Source organism: Gasterosteus aculeatus, chromosome 18 (genome assembly GCF_964276395.1).
Source record: "Gasterosteus aculeatus chromosome 18, fGasAcu3.hap1.1, whole genome shotgun sequence".
NCBI classification, from domain to species: Eukaryota; Metazoa; Chordata; class Actinopteri; order Perciformes; family Gasterosteidae; genus Gasterosteus; species Gasterosteus aculeatus.
In genome coordinates this window covers 3,352,999-3,365,536 of record NC_135706.1, presented here as the reverse complement: position 1 = coordinate 3,365,536, position 12,538 = coordinate 3,352,999, and the positions used below count along the sequence as shown (strand labels likewise).

General features: G+C 44.0%; 1 protein-coding gene across 4 annotated transcripts; it reads right to left on the bottom strand.

Moving 5' to 3' along the window:
• Positions 1-1,539: 1,539 nt before the first annotated feature.
• trim54 (tripartite motif containing 54) lies at positions 1,540-12,074 on the bottom strand. Of its 4 annotated transcripts, none has more exons than XR_013453481.1 (8): positions 11,608-12,074; positions 10,596-10,774; positions 6,665-6,845; positions 5,541-5,636; positions 4,910-5,143; positions 3,685-3,781; positions 2,894-3,015; positions 1,540-2,110 (listed from the first exon to the last, which is right to left on the bottom strand). XR_013453481.1 is itself a non-coding variant. In XM_040160789.2 (8 exons), the coding sequence occupies exons 1-8, from the start codon at positions 11,791-11,793 to the stop codon at positions 2,061-2,063; spliced, it is 1,071 nt and encodes a 356-aa protein (XP_040016723.2). In that variant the 5' UTR covers positions 11,794-12,074; the 3' UTR covers positions 1,540-2,060. The 4 variants fall into 4 exon arrangements, 2 of the variants coding, with proteins under 2 accessions (XP_040016723.2, XP_077950099.1); XR_013453480.1 differs by having other exon boundaries at positions 10,536-10,774; positions 11,608-11,950; XM_040160789.2 differs by having other exon boundaries at positions 3,759-3,781.
• Between the last annotated feature and the right edge of the window lie 464 nt (positions 12,075-12,538).

Here is a 12,538-nt window from a genome sequence, read left to right as displayed (position 1 = left end):
ATGTCCACGTATCAATGACCATTTCAGACGTGTGCAAGGGAGCTTCTGTACTGCTAATGTCTCCGTCCTGTCCTCTAAAAATCCTTTGGTGTGACTCGTTGGCACTAAATTTCACCAGCTGACGACCAAAGGTCTGTCGAGTCGGATCATCTCGACAGAAACATTTTTGTCGATCCGTAGATGTCGAAGGCCGAGACACGATGGACGTCAATGTCCAAGTGGTTGAGACAGACAAACACGAGGAAACAAACACAGAAGTCAAAATGATCTGTGAGTTCCTTGTTTCTCTGACTCAGTCCAAACCGTGGGGGTGTTGGTGATTCTTCCGCCTATAATCACCCTCTGTTTGTGTGTGTGTGTGTGTGTGTGTGTGCGTGTGAGAGAGAGCACGTGTTGGTTCATCTTGTTACGCTTTGCAAATGCCACTACATATTAATCTGTAGATACAAAGCAATGACTCATTCAAAAGATTTCAGCTGATGCAAAATCCAGCACCGCAACACCTCATGGCTGAGATGAGTTATCGGCTTCACTGCTGTTGCATGAAAACCTGTAAAGATTGTTTCATGCATGAAGATACATAATGTCATTTAGAAATGGACATTCACGTTTTTTCAATCCTCAAATGTCTCGAGATGTAGAAAGTGTTCTTACCAACCTGCATGTCTTTGGACTGTGGGGGGAAGCCGGAGAAACCACAACCTCAAACAGTTGGGATCAGGGACGGTTCATATGAGTATTTACAAAATATCTCGAAAAATGATTGTTTACGGGAGCTCTTAGACAGCGTTGTGACAGAAAAGGGCTTTAAATCCAGAGGAAAAAGACACATGAAGGAAATCTTTTTACTTTTCCTCCCACAACACAGGATGCAGTGCTAAACCCACTTCATACGGTCCTGTTGTGCTATAAATAGCGAGTTATATTCACCAACAATGCACTGGATTTCTTGACTGAACAAAAGGCAACAATGTGGGAGGCTAAAATGTGCTCGGGCCTCCTGCATCCAGGCAAGGAATACACACGTGCACCGTGGAGAAAGGTGGGAACTTCCATCAGTGGTTTCAGCGTTTTGTAATGTCCTCCTTGTCCTTTCACGTGGTTACATTCACAGATCGGCGTCTTCATCGTCAACGCGTCCAAACAATCAGCAGTGACTCTCCAGCCGCTCGGCCAGACGTCACACCGCTGCAGCGCGGAGGAGGAGGAGGAGGAGGAGGAGGAGGAGGAGGAGGAGGAGGAGGAGGAGGAGGAGGAGGATGCTGCCGCTTCTGGCTGAGTGAGCAGGAATGATGCTGTCGCCTTCGCGGGTGGATGAGGGGAATCCTTCTCCATCCGCAGCTCAGCTTTTTACATAAGCGGTCTCGTTAGAGAGGATTTCACACGTCAGCAAAAATCACTTTGACCCGACGTTGCAGAGCATTATTAGTGTCATTTTTGGCAACCTGAAGAAGCAAGTTCATCAGGTTGATTAGTCTAGATTATATTCCAGCAGTTACACAGAATAAAAACAATAATTACAAATCATTACCAACCATGGATAATTAACCAAATTTATTTTGAAGTGCAAAAGAACAAACATTAACAAGTAAGTCATCATATCGGAGTTAATAAAGAGGTACGTATTTATACTAAATGGTGTAATTTATCTGTTTTGTGTAATATATTTAGATACTATTACAATATGACGTAAAGGGTTCTTTGAAATATGTTTCTTTGTTTCTTGGAGCGTCTTGAATTGTAACGTGTGTGTCTCCATGACAAATGAGCAATCTGATGATGGACAACAGCAGGTGTCCAGTGTGTGTTTGAGAATAAACCGTTGACATGAGGCCTTCAGGTGCATCCTTCCCAGCTGATGACTGGAAGCCGAATTATTAATGAGAGGAGTCTGACGCAAAACGCTGATTAATTTATCATCAGAGGTTGACGGGGAGATTCAAACACCCGAGGATGTCGGATCATTCTTACTTTTTTGACCTTTAGAAAAATCCAACTCTTCCCTTCAGTCACTGAAAACAACAAATATTTCTGTTTTGGTCTCAAAATCTGGAGCGGAATTAGAGGTCTGAGTCTTCTCCGCATTCATCGGGATCTTCATCTCCGTCACCTAAATACACACAAAAAACAATACATGATCTTATTTCCCATGTAAACGGTCACCTCACTGACTCATATTTAATCCCTGAGCAGCAATAAAGTCCCAACTCCAAAATGTACATCGTGGCGACCTTTTCTCGCTTCTCGCTTGAAAATATTTACTCTTAGTTCACTACATTTAAGTGCTTTAGTTAATTTACAAGTACTTAGAACTTATAAGATATGAGCCCTGGTTGTAAATTAGACTCCTGAGCAAGTAGAACTGAAATGATTCATAAGTCCATCCATCCATTGTCAAACCGCTTATCCTGCACACAGGGTCGCGGGGGGGCTGGAGTCCATCCCAGCCAACTTCGGGCGATAGACAGGGTTCACCCTGGACTGGTCGCCAGCCAATCGCAGGGCTACACAGAGACACACAACCATTCACATTCACACATCTACGGGCAATTTAAAGTCCCCAATTAACCTGATCCCCAGAGCATGTCTTTGGACTGTGGGAGGAAGCCGGAGAACCCGGAGAGAACCCACACAGACACGGGGAGAACATGCAGACTCCACACAGAAAGGCCACTGGGCGGAATCGAACCCAGGATCTTCTTGCTGTGAGGCAACGGTGCTAACCACCACGCCACCGTGCCGCCCTGAAATGATTCATAAGTTCAGAATGAAAATAGCCATAACATCAACCCCTTTAAGAAAATGTTTAAAACTAGCTCCACTTAGTATTACGAGTCACGACAGTAATACTCTGCTTTTACAATATATCATATATAGTACAGGGAACTTGTACCTGGTGGGAAGCGGATGTTTCTCAGCATGTCGGCGAGGTCGTCGGTGTCGATGACAAAGTGGCTCACGTCCTCGTGGAGCTCGGGACGCTCCGCGTGGGACGATCTCGCTGCCACTGCTATCCTGCCAACACGGACGGCACGAGCTTGAAACACCACCACAACCTCGGGCATTATGATCCGGGTTTATTCGTTCCAAATGGGAAATATATGCATGAAGCCAGGCTGATTTGGAGTCAAATACATCATTTTAGCCTCGTTTCACTAAACATATAATAGCACAGCATATAATATACAACCTGTCTATTATTGATATCTATAAATACTTAATAGGGCAAACTATTTGAAAAGATGATTCGTTTTGGCAAATATTTGCTTGGTCCATCAGCTAACCAAACACACACACACACACACACACACACACACACACGCACACGCACACGCACACACACACACACACACACACACACACACACACGCGCACACACACACACATTCCCATGTGGCCGGGTATTGGCAGCAGCATTGACAGAAGATCTGTAAGCTATAAATTGATCATCGGCTACATAATGTACACGAAACGACTTGCAGTGTAGTATGTTATAATTATACCACCCTAACATTTCAGTTATGTGATAAATAACTCAAACGTTATGACATTGAAGAGGATGATATTTCCATTTGATAAAAGCTGGGATAATATTCCATTTAAATGGCATAAAACAAAGCAATTGTATAGTTTGTTGTATACATTGTCTAACATAACATATACAAATGTCATTAAATATATTACCTGTATATTGACATTCAAATCCACACTCCCTAAATACAAAATGACAGATTCACCAGGAGCAACATTCCACTCACTTTTCCAGTATGACGTTGGCGCTCTGTGAGAGTTAAGAAGACAAAAGAAAAAGAGACAAGAGTCTAAATTAATGACATCGTGTCAGTGGCACCGACGTCAGTCAGAACGGTTCTTAAGACGCGTCACCGTGTTAAAATGGCAGGTCGGCCTCGTGGCGTTTACTAGCCGGCTACCTGTGCTCCTTAAATCCCCTTTAACAGCTGCTCTGTCCGAGGATGATGCCGAGCATAAAACGGGGACACCTGAGGCTCCCACTTTCTGTCTCACCTCAGAATGAAGAGGCATGAACGTCTTTAGGGAGACGCCGGTGTAAACAAACCTTTATGCTTTTGTTTCGGTCAAATTATGTCAAAGTTTGTTTTAACTCAATTGTGCAAGAACATGTGCACTACCAGTCACCACAGAAAAAATGGCAGCATTTTTGGGCGTGAATTTTGTTTCCTAGACTGCTGCTGGTAGCTTGTTAGCTCGTACAGAGCTTTTTTTATCTTTTACAATGAAAATATCTGCTACATAAAGCTGTAACATACTTGGATTCAAAGTAATTGAAAATATACCATTTTTTTTACAATTTAGGATGCTGTGAGTTGATGAAATCATGGTAGGAAAGCTATTGAAACAGCATTTGGTCCCTTGAACCCCATTAATAAAACAGATCAGCTAAACTCTTTCATTTCAAATGTTTCTTACGAGTCAATGGATGGTGTGTGTGTGTGTGTGTGTGTGTGTGTGTGTGTGCATGGTTCCTCCATCAAAACACTAGTTGATACTGTCCACTGTTCTGTGTTAAAGGGTTGAAATCCTTATCAATATGTTTGATTAATAATTAACAATTGCTGCCATTGGTTTTTTTCTATTCTCTTACTAGAAAGCAATTCATATTCTGATTGGTTAGAATCAAACATATCTCACCTTATATCAGTGATAATCGCTTTTAAAAGGTCATTTCGTACTTTATGGTTCCTTTGAGCTTTCTGCAGACTGATAAATGACACCTGGTGTATTTTTCTTGGCCTAAAAATAATCCTTCGTGTGTGGATGAGGAGTAAAAAAACCATGACATCCACCATTAAAATACTTCTTCTACTTGGATGATCAGTGTGTGAAACCTCCCAACCCCAACGACGGCGTCTAACTCCGCCTCGCCGACCTGTATGAACAGCGGCGCGCGTGTCTCTTCGTTGGACCGAATGGCCGACTCCACCAGCGCCACCGCGGCCTCCAGCCGATCGCTGTAGCGGCCGACGAGACCCCGAACGCGCCCGAGTTTACCGTCCCGCTCCGTGGCGATGAGCCCCACCAACTCCCGCTTCCGCTCGTCCAAGATGGCCGCCAGGCCGTCAAGGCGGCCGGCCAGCTGTTCCCTCCGCCGCCGGCCGTTCTCCTGAGGCGAGAGAGGAGAGGACGACTTTTGTTGCCTGCTCGGTCCGCTCACCGACCCGTTGGAGCGTAGACCTGGTTCTAAGTGTGCACTGTTTGTTTCTATTATCACATTGAGAAGGAAACCAATGGGTTACGACCGGGTAAAGGTGCAAATATGAAAGTGGGAGATAACAACGACAACACGAGGCAATCCAGAAGATAGAAATGATATTGGGATACGTCTGGTTTTGGGCAAATCTGTAGGGAAATACGGAGTATCACTCAGCGTCTTCATTGCCTGACACGTGAACAATAAGCTGTTACATCACAAAATTGCCCCCAAGAAAAGGAGAATCAAAAAACATTGGTATATTTTGTGCGTGCGTGTGTGTTCGTGTGCGTGTGTGTGTGTGTCTGACCTCGACAGTGCGGCACATTTCTTCCATCTGAGTGATGGCGGCCTGAACGTGGTCGTTACTGGCGACCAGCGTCGCGATGCTGTCGCTCAAGTCGGCCTGCGAACGTCCACAAACACAACTGACATTAATCTGAGCGATTCACATCAACAATTAACACCAACGTGTGTTTTCACCGTCACTTCAACACCTTGAGTTTATTTTGCTCATTTGGGGTCTAAATCTGGTCATTTGCTTATTTAGCATATTTTACACTGAGCCGGATTTTGATGCAACCCTATTCCACTATACGTACTTGTCTGTATACAATGGACAAATACTTATTATTCCAATTGTCAAATCTAATTTTATATCATATATACAGTATAATACAGTTTGAGCGTAAGATAAGAGTTAAACTGAAATCAAAATAACTTTCAACCAATCAACATTTCTCGTTTGTTTGATAAATTGTGTTGTCGAGGGAACACGACTCACCAGCGTGCATCTGTTTCGGGCCTCACATGACATCATGCACGTTTGTTTACAGTTTGTTACCGCTTTTATCGGTGAAATAAACCTCATCAAACATTCCCTAAGTAGGCCGGCGATAAATCACAGACTTCTGTTCTTCAGATTGACCTTTTGCGTGCAACACGGAGCATCAGCAACTCTCCTCCGACCTCATCGGAATTTTAGATGAGTGAATCAGCGACAGAGTGGGAGATCGAGAGGCTGGCACCAAAATGTCAACAAAGCCAACTGCTCAATAACGTGCGGGACGCGGCGCCTCCATCTGCACGAGAAAAAAAAAAAACGACTGCACTTTTTCCCCGGGGGTCCACAAATGAGCAGATGGATTATGTTTGATGTAAAACAATATCTGATATCACTACGTGGTAACATCCAGTGTTTATTTGTGTACTGTGTAAAAGCAGAAGGTCAGCGTGCAACGTGTTTTACATTTAAAAATAGAAACAGAAAGACGTGTCCAAGATAAAAGCCACCTTCACTTATGAGAAGTCTGCCCACGCTTTTTTAAACCCTCTTTATTGGCGCGTTGACCTTCAAAAAAATCCAATCCAGGTGGAAATAAAAAGCCCTAAAATCATCTCGTTACAACGAATGTGCCGTTGACCCGTCTTCACCTTCTGTCTCGCGTAAACGCTGCTGAGCGGCGCCACGTCACAGTCTTTGTGCTTTCCAAACACTTTGCACATGGAGCAGGTCGGCGTCTCACAGGACAGGCAGTAGATGTTGATCTTCTCCTCTTCGTGTTCTTCACACAGCAGCTTCTGCTGCTGCTGCTCTGGCTTTATGTTCACAGGCCTGGAAAGAAAGTAGAAAGTAGCACAAAGAAGAAATGGATCATCTACGTTCACGCACGGCTTTATCTTTTTATTCTCGACTCGTGCGAAATGAGCCCAACTGTTGTGATCCTGACGCTCCATCTGAGCTCAGATCATTCAGGGAAAGAAGCTGAAGGAAGAAGCTTTGAAGCACTTTAAGGGCAAATGTTCTGCAGCTCTTCGTCATTGCATTGCGGTCTGTTGATGCTGAAGTTTAACTTCAGAGATTCCTACTCAGGTTTGCATCCATGACCCGTCGTTGTCCTGTTACTACTACTTGTGCATCCTTTGAGTGTACCAACCGTCTGGTTGGTTGTTTTAAGTCGTCTATCTTCTGACAAGAAGAGAATCCCATTGGTCATTAAGCCTCATTTCAAAAACAATTTGCACCTTTTACTGCAGAGACAGAGAACACAGGGAGCTTCTTGTGGACTACGAATCATTTCAATGCATGTCTAATATAATTCAAATGCCCTAAAAGGAGGATTGTCACACATTTAGTGGCATAGTGTCCACACGGCTTACCAGCGTTGTGCTGTTAAACCTTCTCGGGTTAGTTCTGTTGTTGCTGACGTATTTAGACGTCAGCGGATGACGCTCATGAAGATTTCGGCTGAGATGAGTTGTTTCTTTGCCACCTGGGAACCGAGAAGGTGTCAGCGTCCAATAGTGTCCATCCAAAGGACGTAATAACTTCGAATGTTTCTCTTCGAAGATTCCCTAAATGCCAAACATGGGATTCTGCCACAGACACACATGATTGCTTTAAAGCCCTCACACGGAGGTCAATATGGATGCATCGGCACTTTGGAGCATCCAAACAGGCCAATCCTGTTTACATAAAGCACAAAAATACGCAATAAAAGGTTCTTTGTATTCTGACGTAGGCGTCTCTGACCGATGTGATGATTAAGTAGTGAAAAATATTTTTGTGGGAGAAACTACTAGTTACAAAACATGTGTGAACAATCACTTGTATTTTAGCCCACACAGACAACGAGGGGACTCCTGCCCTTCTGTCTCCAACAGTGACTCACGCTTGGGCTTCTTTCTCGGAGTGAGGGTGACTTAAATATCCGTGTGGAGTTGTAGTTTGTGTGCGAGCTTACAAAACAAGGGCAGATGTGTTGGAGGAGGCTTCTACTTTTCAACATTCTACTTTAACGCTGATTCATTAACAATAGACTTCAGACCGCAAAATATGTTGAATCATGAGTCGGATGATCGAGGATAAGCAAATGAACAAAGCTATGACCAAGTTCAGGCCAATGATATTGTAACACTTGCTTGACGTAGTTGGTGGAGTTTTTAATAAGGAAACATTTTAACATTTTTTAACACTTTACCCTCTATATGCTTCCTTTGGGCGATCTTATCAGGAAACACAGCATAAACTTCCATTGTTATGCAGACGACATTCAACTGTATCTGTCGATCAAGCCAGAAGAGACGGACCAGCTAGTTAGACTTCAAGAATGTCTTGGAGACATCAAAACTTGGATGACCGGCAACTTCCTGATGCTAAACTCAGAAAAAACGGAAGTTATCCTGATAGGCCCAGAGCGCCTTCGAAGCCAGCTGTCGCGTGATACAGTTTTTATGGATGGAATTGCTCCGTCAGGAATCTGGGAGTTCTCTTCGACCAGGATATGACCTTCAACTCGCATATAAAGAAGACTTCAAGGACTGCCTATTTTCATCTACGTAACATATCAAAAATCAGGAACTTGTCTGTCTCAAAGTGATGCAGAAAAATTAGATCATGCGTTTGTCACTTCCAGACTGGACTACTGGAATTCTTTGTTATCGGGCTGCTCTTGTAAATCTCTTAAGCCTTTCAGTTGATTCAGAATGCTGCAGCACGTGTATTAACAAGAACTAAGAAAAGGGATCATATCACTCCTGTATTAACTTCTCTGCACTGGCTCCCTGTTAAATCAAGAATAGATTTTAAGGTACTTCTCCTCACCTACAAGGCACTTGTTGGTGAGGCACCGTCGTATCTTAAAGAGCTTGTAACACCTTATTGCCCTACAAGGCAACTGCGCTCCATAGATGCTGGGTTACTTGTTGTTCCTATGGTTTTAAAAGTAAGATGGGAGCGAGAGCCTTCAGTTATCAAGCTCCTTTTTTGTGGAACCAGGTTCCACTTTCAGTCCGGGGGGCAGATTCAGGTCTTTTAAAGTAAAACTTTCCTCTTTGATTCTGCCTATAGTTAGGACACACCAAGCTCCTCTCTCACGCTCTCGTTCTACCATAATTCACGTTTCATTAATGCACATGACTAATTCAGCTTCTTTCCGGGAGTTTTTTGTGCTTTCTCCCCTAGCAGGTCTCCGTAGATCGTGGTTCCTTCTGGACCCTGGTCCTGACACCTGCCGTGGCCCAGCTGACGCCTGCTGCTGCCATCATCGTCATTATTATTATTATTTTAGATATTGATCATATTACTGAACTCGTAAACCAACATTACCCTCTCTTTAAGTCTCTGTGCTCTCCCTCCCCACAGGCTTCTGTGGATGGTGGTTCTATCTGATGGTGGTTCTATGTGATGGTGGTTCTATCTGATGGTGGTTCTATGTGATGGTGGTTGCCCCTGCAGTGGTCCTGCTGTGCGCCTGGCTTACTACTCACAGTTACTTGAATCATTTCTGTCATAGGAATTGCATGTATTATACATTGTTCATTCTGTACACATGGCATCCATTGTAGTCTGTCCATCCCGGGAGTGGGATCCCTCCTCTGACGTTCTCCCTAAGGTTTCTTCCCTTTTTTCCCTCTTGTAAGGGTTTTTTTCATTTTTTGGGGAGTTTTTCCTGTGCCGATGGTGGGTTTCAGGACAGAGGATGTTGTATGTGTACAGACTGTAAAGCCCTCTGAGACAAATTTGTAATTTGCGATTATGGGCTACACAAAATAAAATGAATTGAATTGAATTGAATGGGTGGTTGAAGTGAAAATGCAAAACTACTTTATTTCTGCTGTTCTCTGCAGCCATTACTCAACAAAATAAAGGTCACCTAAGGAGACTTCCACCTACAGCTTCTGGTAAACGTCACCACTTAGAAGTTCTGAGCTTAGAATATAAGATGAGATCAGATGTGTTTGACGACTTTTTTTTATCTCCTTGACTATTTTGTTTATTATTCTGCAGTTTAAAATCTCAAACTTAAGAAACAACAACATTGTTTCCGCCTCTAAATATTAAAGCCATAAATAGTTACTGTATCAAATCAAAAATTTCCTCTTATTGGGTTTCTCGGACATGTTTTTCTTCCCTGTCTCAAAATGCAAATATACTGTCTTATATTATTGTGATTTCTTACAGTATGTTGTGTTCCAGATTTTCTTTTCCTTATTGCAGGCCTGAAATGTTTAACTCCTAGTTCAGTTATTATTTGTGTAAACAAATCTGTGGGAACAATTTGGACAAAACAGTGTTTTATCATTTAAGAGTAACCAACCATGCATTAAAACTTCTCAACCTGTTGCCCCCAATGAGCAGAGCCCGTTTCCATCATTGTGAACAACGACTGGCAGTAAGACGATACAACACTGCTCTCTGTTGGCGGCCCCCCGTGATCGCAACGACACGCGGTCTCACATTCCAGATCTGACCTTTCAATGTGAAACGTCTGCAAGACGTCGACGAAATAATTGATCTGCTTACAATTCCATCACGACCCCTTGAGTAAATCTCTGTCGTGCTTTATGCGCGTGAAAGACTCGCCTGGAGGACTCCTGCTGTCTGAACATGTCCAGGATGTTCTCCACCAGCAGGTTCCTCTGCAGGCCGTAGACCCCGTGGCGATCCAGCACCACCTCGTGCCGGCACGAGGGGCAGCGGAAGCGAGCGCCGCTGGAGCCCGTGCTGGAGGAGCCGCGGGAACGCCACAGAGGGTCGGCTGCCTGGAGGAGGAGAGGGGATGAAGAACAAGCGTGAGGGACGATGTCTAGACAACAGAATTCATCTGTTTCACTACCCGAAGAAATCTACACCACAACTTATCACACACCAATATTGTCTTGATCCCATAAGGAAATGTGTCATCTTTTTGTAGTATTTTGAAAAAAACATCTGTATGGAGCTCACGGAGCATTTGGACGGAGCGCTAAGAGACGTGTTGTGTCTTTTCTAAGGGACATATCAATCACTTTGTTGTATTACCAAGATGATCACAAGTTTGCACACGTGCCGTCCACGTGCAATGGAGCCGGCCTCCACATTGTTAGGCAGAGGGAAGTCTTGAGCACTACTGCTCCAATTTGGGGGTATTTTCATTTTAGGCTACTTTTTTTTACTTCGACTCTACTACATATCTGAAAGAATTATTGTACTTTTTACTCCACTAAATGATTCAACAGCTATAACTACAAAGGACCTTACAGATTAGGATTTTAGATGATGTATTAGACCATATATATGTATTTGGAAATATAATTGAGGGATTTGTAATTGAATAACAGTTACTGCATAAAGTACCTCAAATGTCCTACACATTGATAATTTACAATATTTACTGAATTTATAAAAGAAAACAATGTGTTATTGTAGTGAAGTTATACTAGAATGCAGTATTTGTATACTACTAGTATACTGCTATGCTATACATCTATTACATGGATAACAAAAAGATTTGGTCGACGCCAAAACACCACAGCGATGGCTGCTTGGAATGAGATGTGTGTTGGGGGGTAAAACGGGCCGATGAACAACCCCCCGGGACGCAGCGCACACCCACCTGGAAGATGTCGCTGGCACACTTGCGGCAGAGGTTGTGCTGGCAGGGCAGGATGACCACGGGCTTGGAGAACACCTCCAAGCAGACCGGGCAGAGCAGCTGCTTCTCCAGGTTCTCCATGGTGGCTCCTCTGCCGCCACCGGGCCCGGATCTGCCTGAGGATGGAGGCCTGAGGGCGAAGTTCATCCCCTCCAGCGGTGCGGTGAGTGAGCGGAAGTAGGGAACAAGCAGAGAAACCGAAGGTGGGGTTTGGTGTTCTAGGTGTCTTTAGTGTCCCTCTATCTTCTTCTCCAGCTCCTACATTGTATGTTACCCCCACTGGCAGCCTGGCTAACCCCCACGCAAAGACCCGGCCACGCCCCCGCCCCCCCCCGTCTCCGTCACCACGGCAGCCGGGCTGCTGACTATTCTTAGACCCTCAGTGTGTTCTGGCTTGGGTTACTGTCTAAACTGCGTTCCCCGTCCAGGCCGTTGCCGGTGCCGCCGTGGCTCAAATGAAAATGTTTGTGTGACGTCTGATACTTAAGAAGGGATCCTCGTGACATAACGCAACCTCTGGCTTCTGTGTTTGAGCCGATTGGCACTTTGGCGTAAACAGCGGGGTCCTTTTCTCAGCTCGGACTTCTGTTTGTCACAAGAAGCACTTGTCACACGTCATGACAGTTTTCCCCCTTAGTTAGCGTGGTCAAGGGGAACATGCTAACTGATGTATATCTATATCTACATATATCTATATCTATATATACACAATTCTGAAATTTTTGGTCATTTTTAAGCTTTGCTTTTGTACTTTTACAAGAGTTACACTTATTGAATGCAGGATTCATGCTTCATATAACTCATATTTCCACAGGTAAGCTGTATTTAAAATGTGTCATGTTTGATTGAGTCATCAAGCCAGAACAAACGCAGCTCATAGCGAACATTCCAC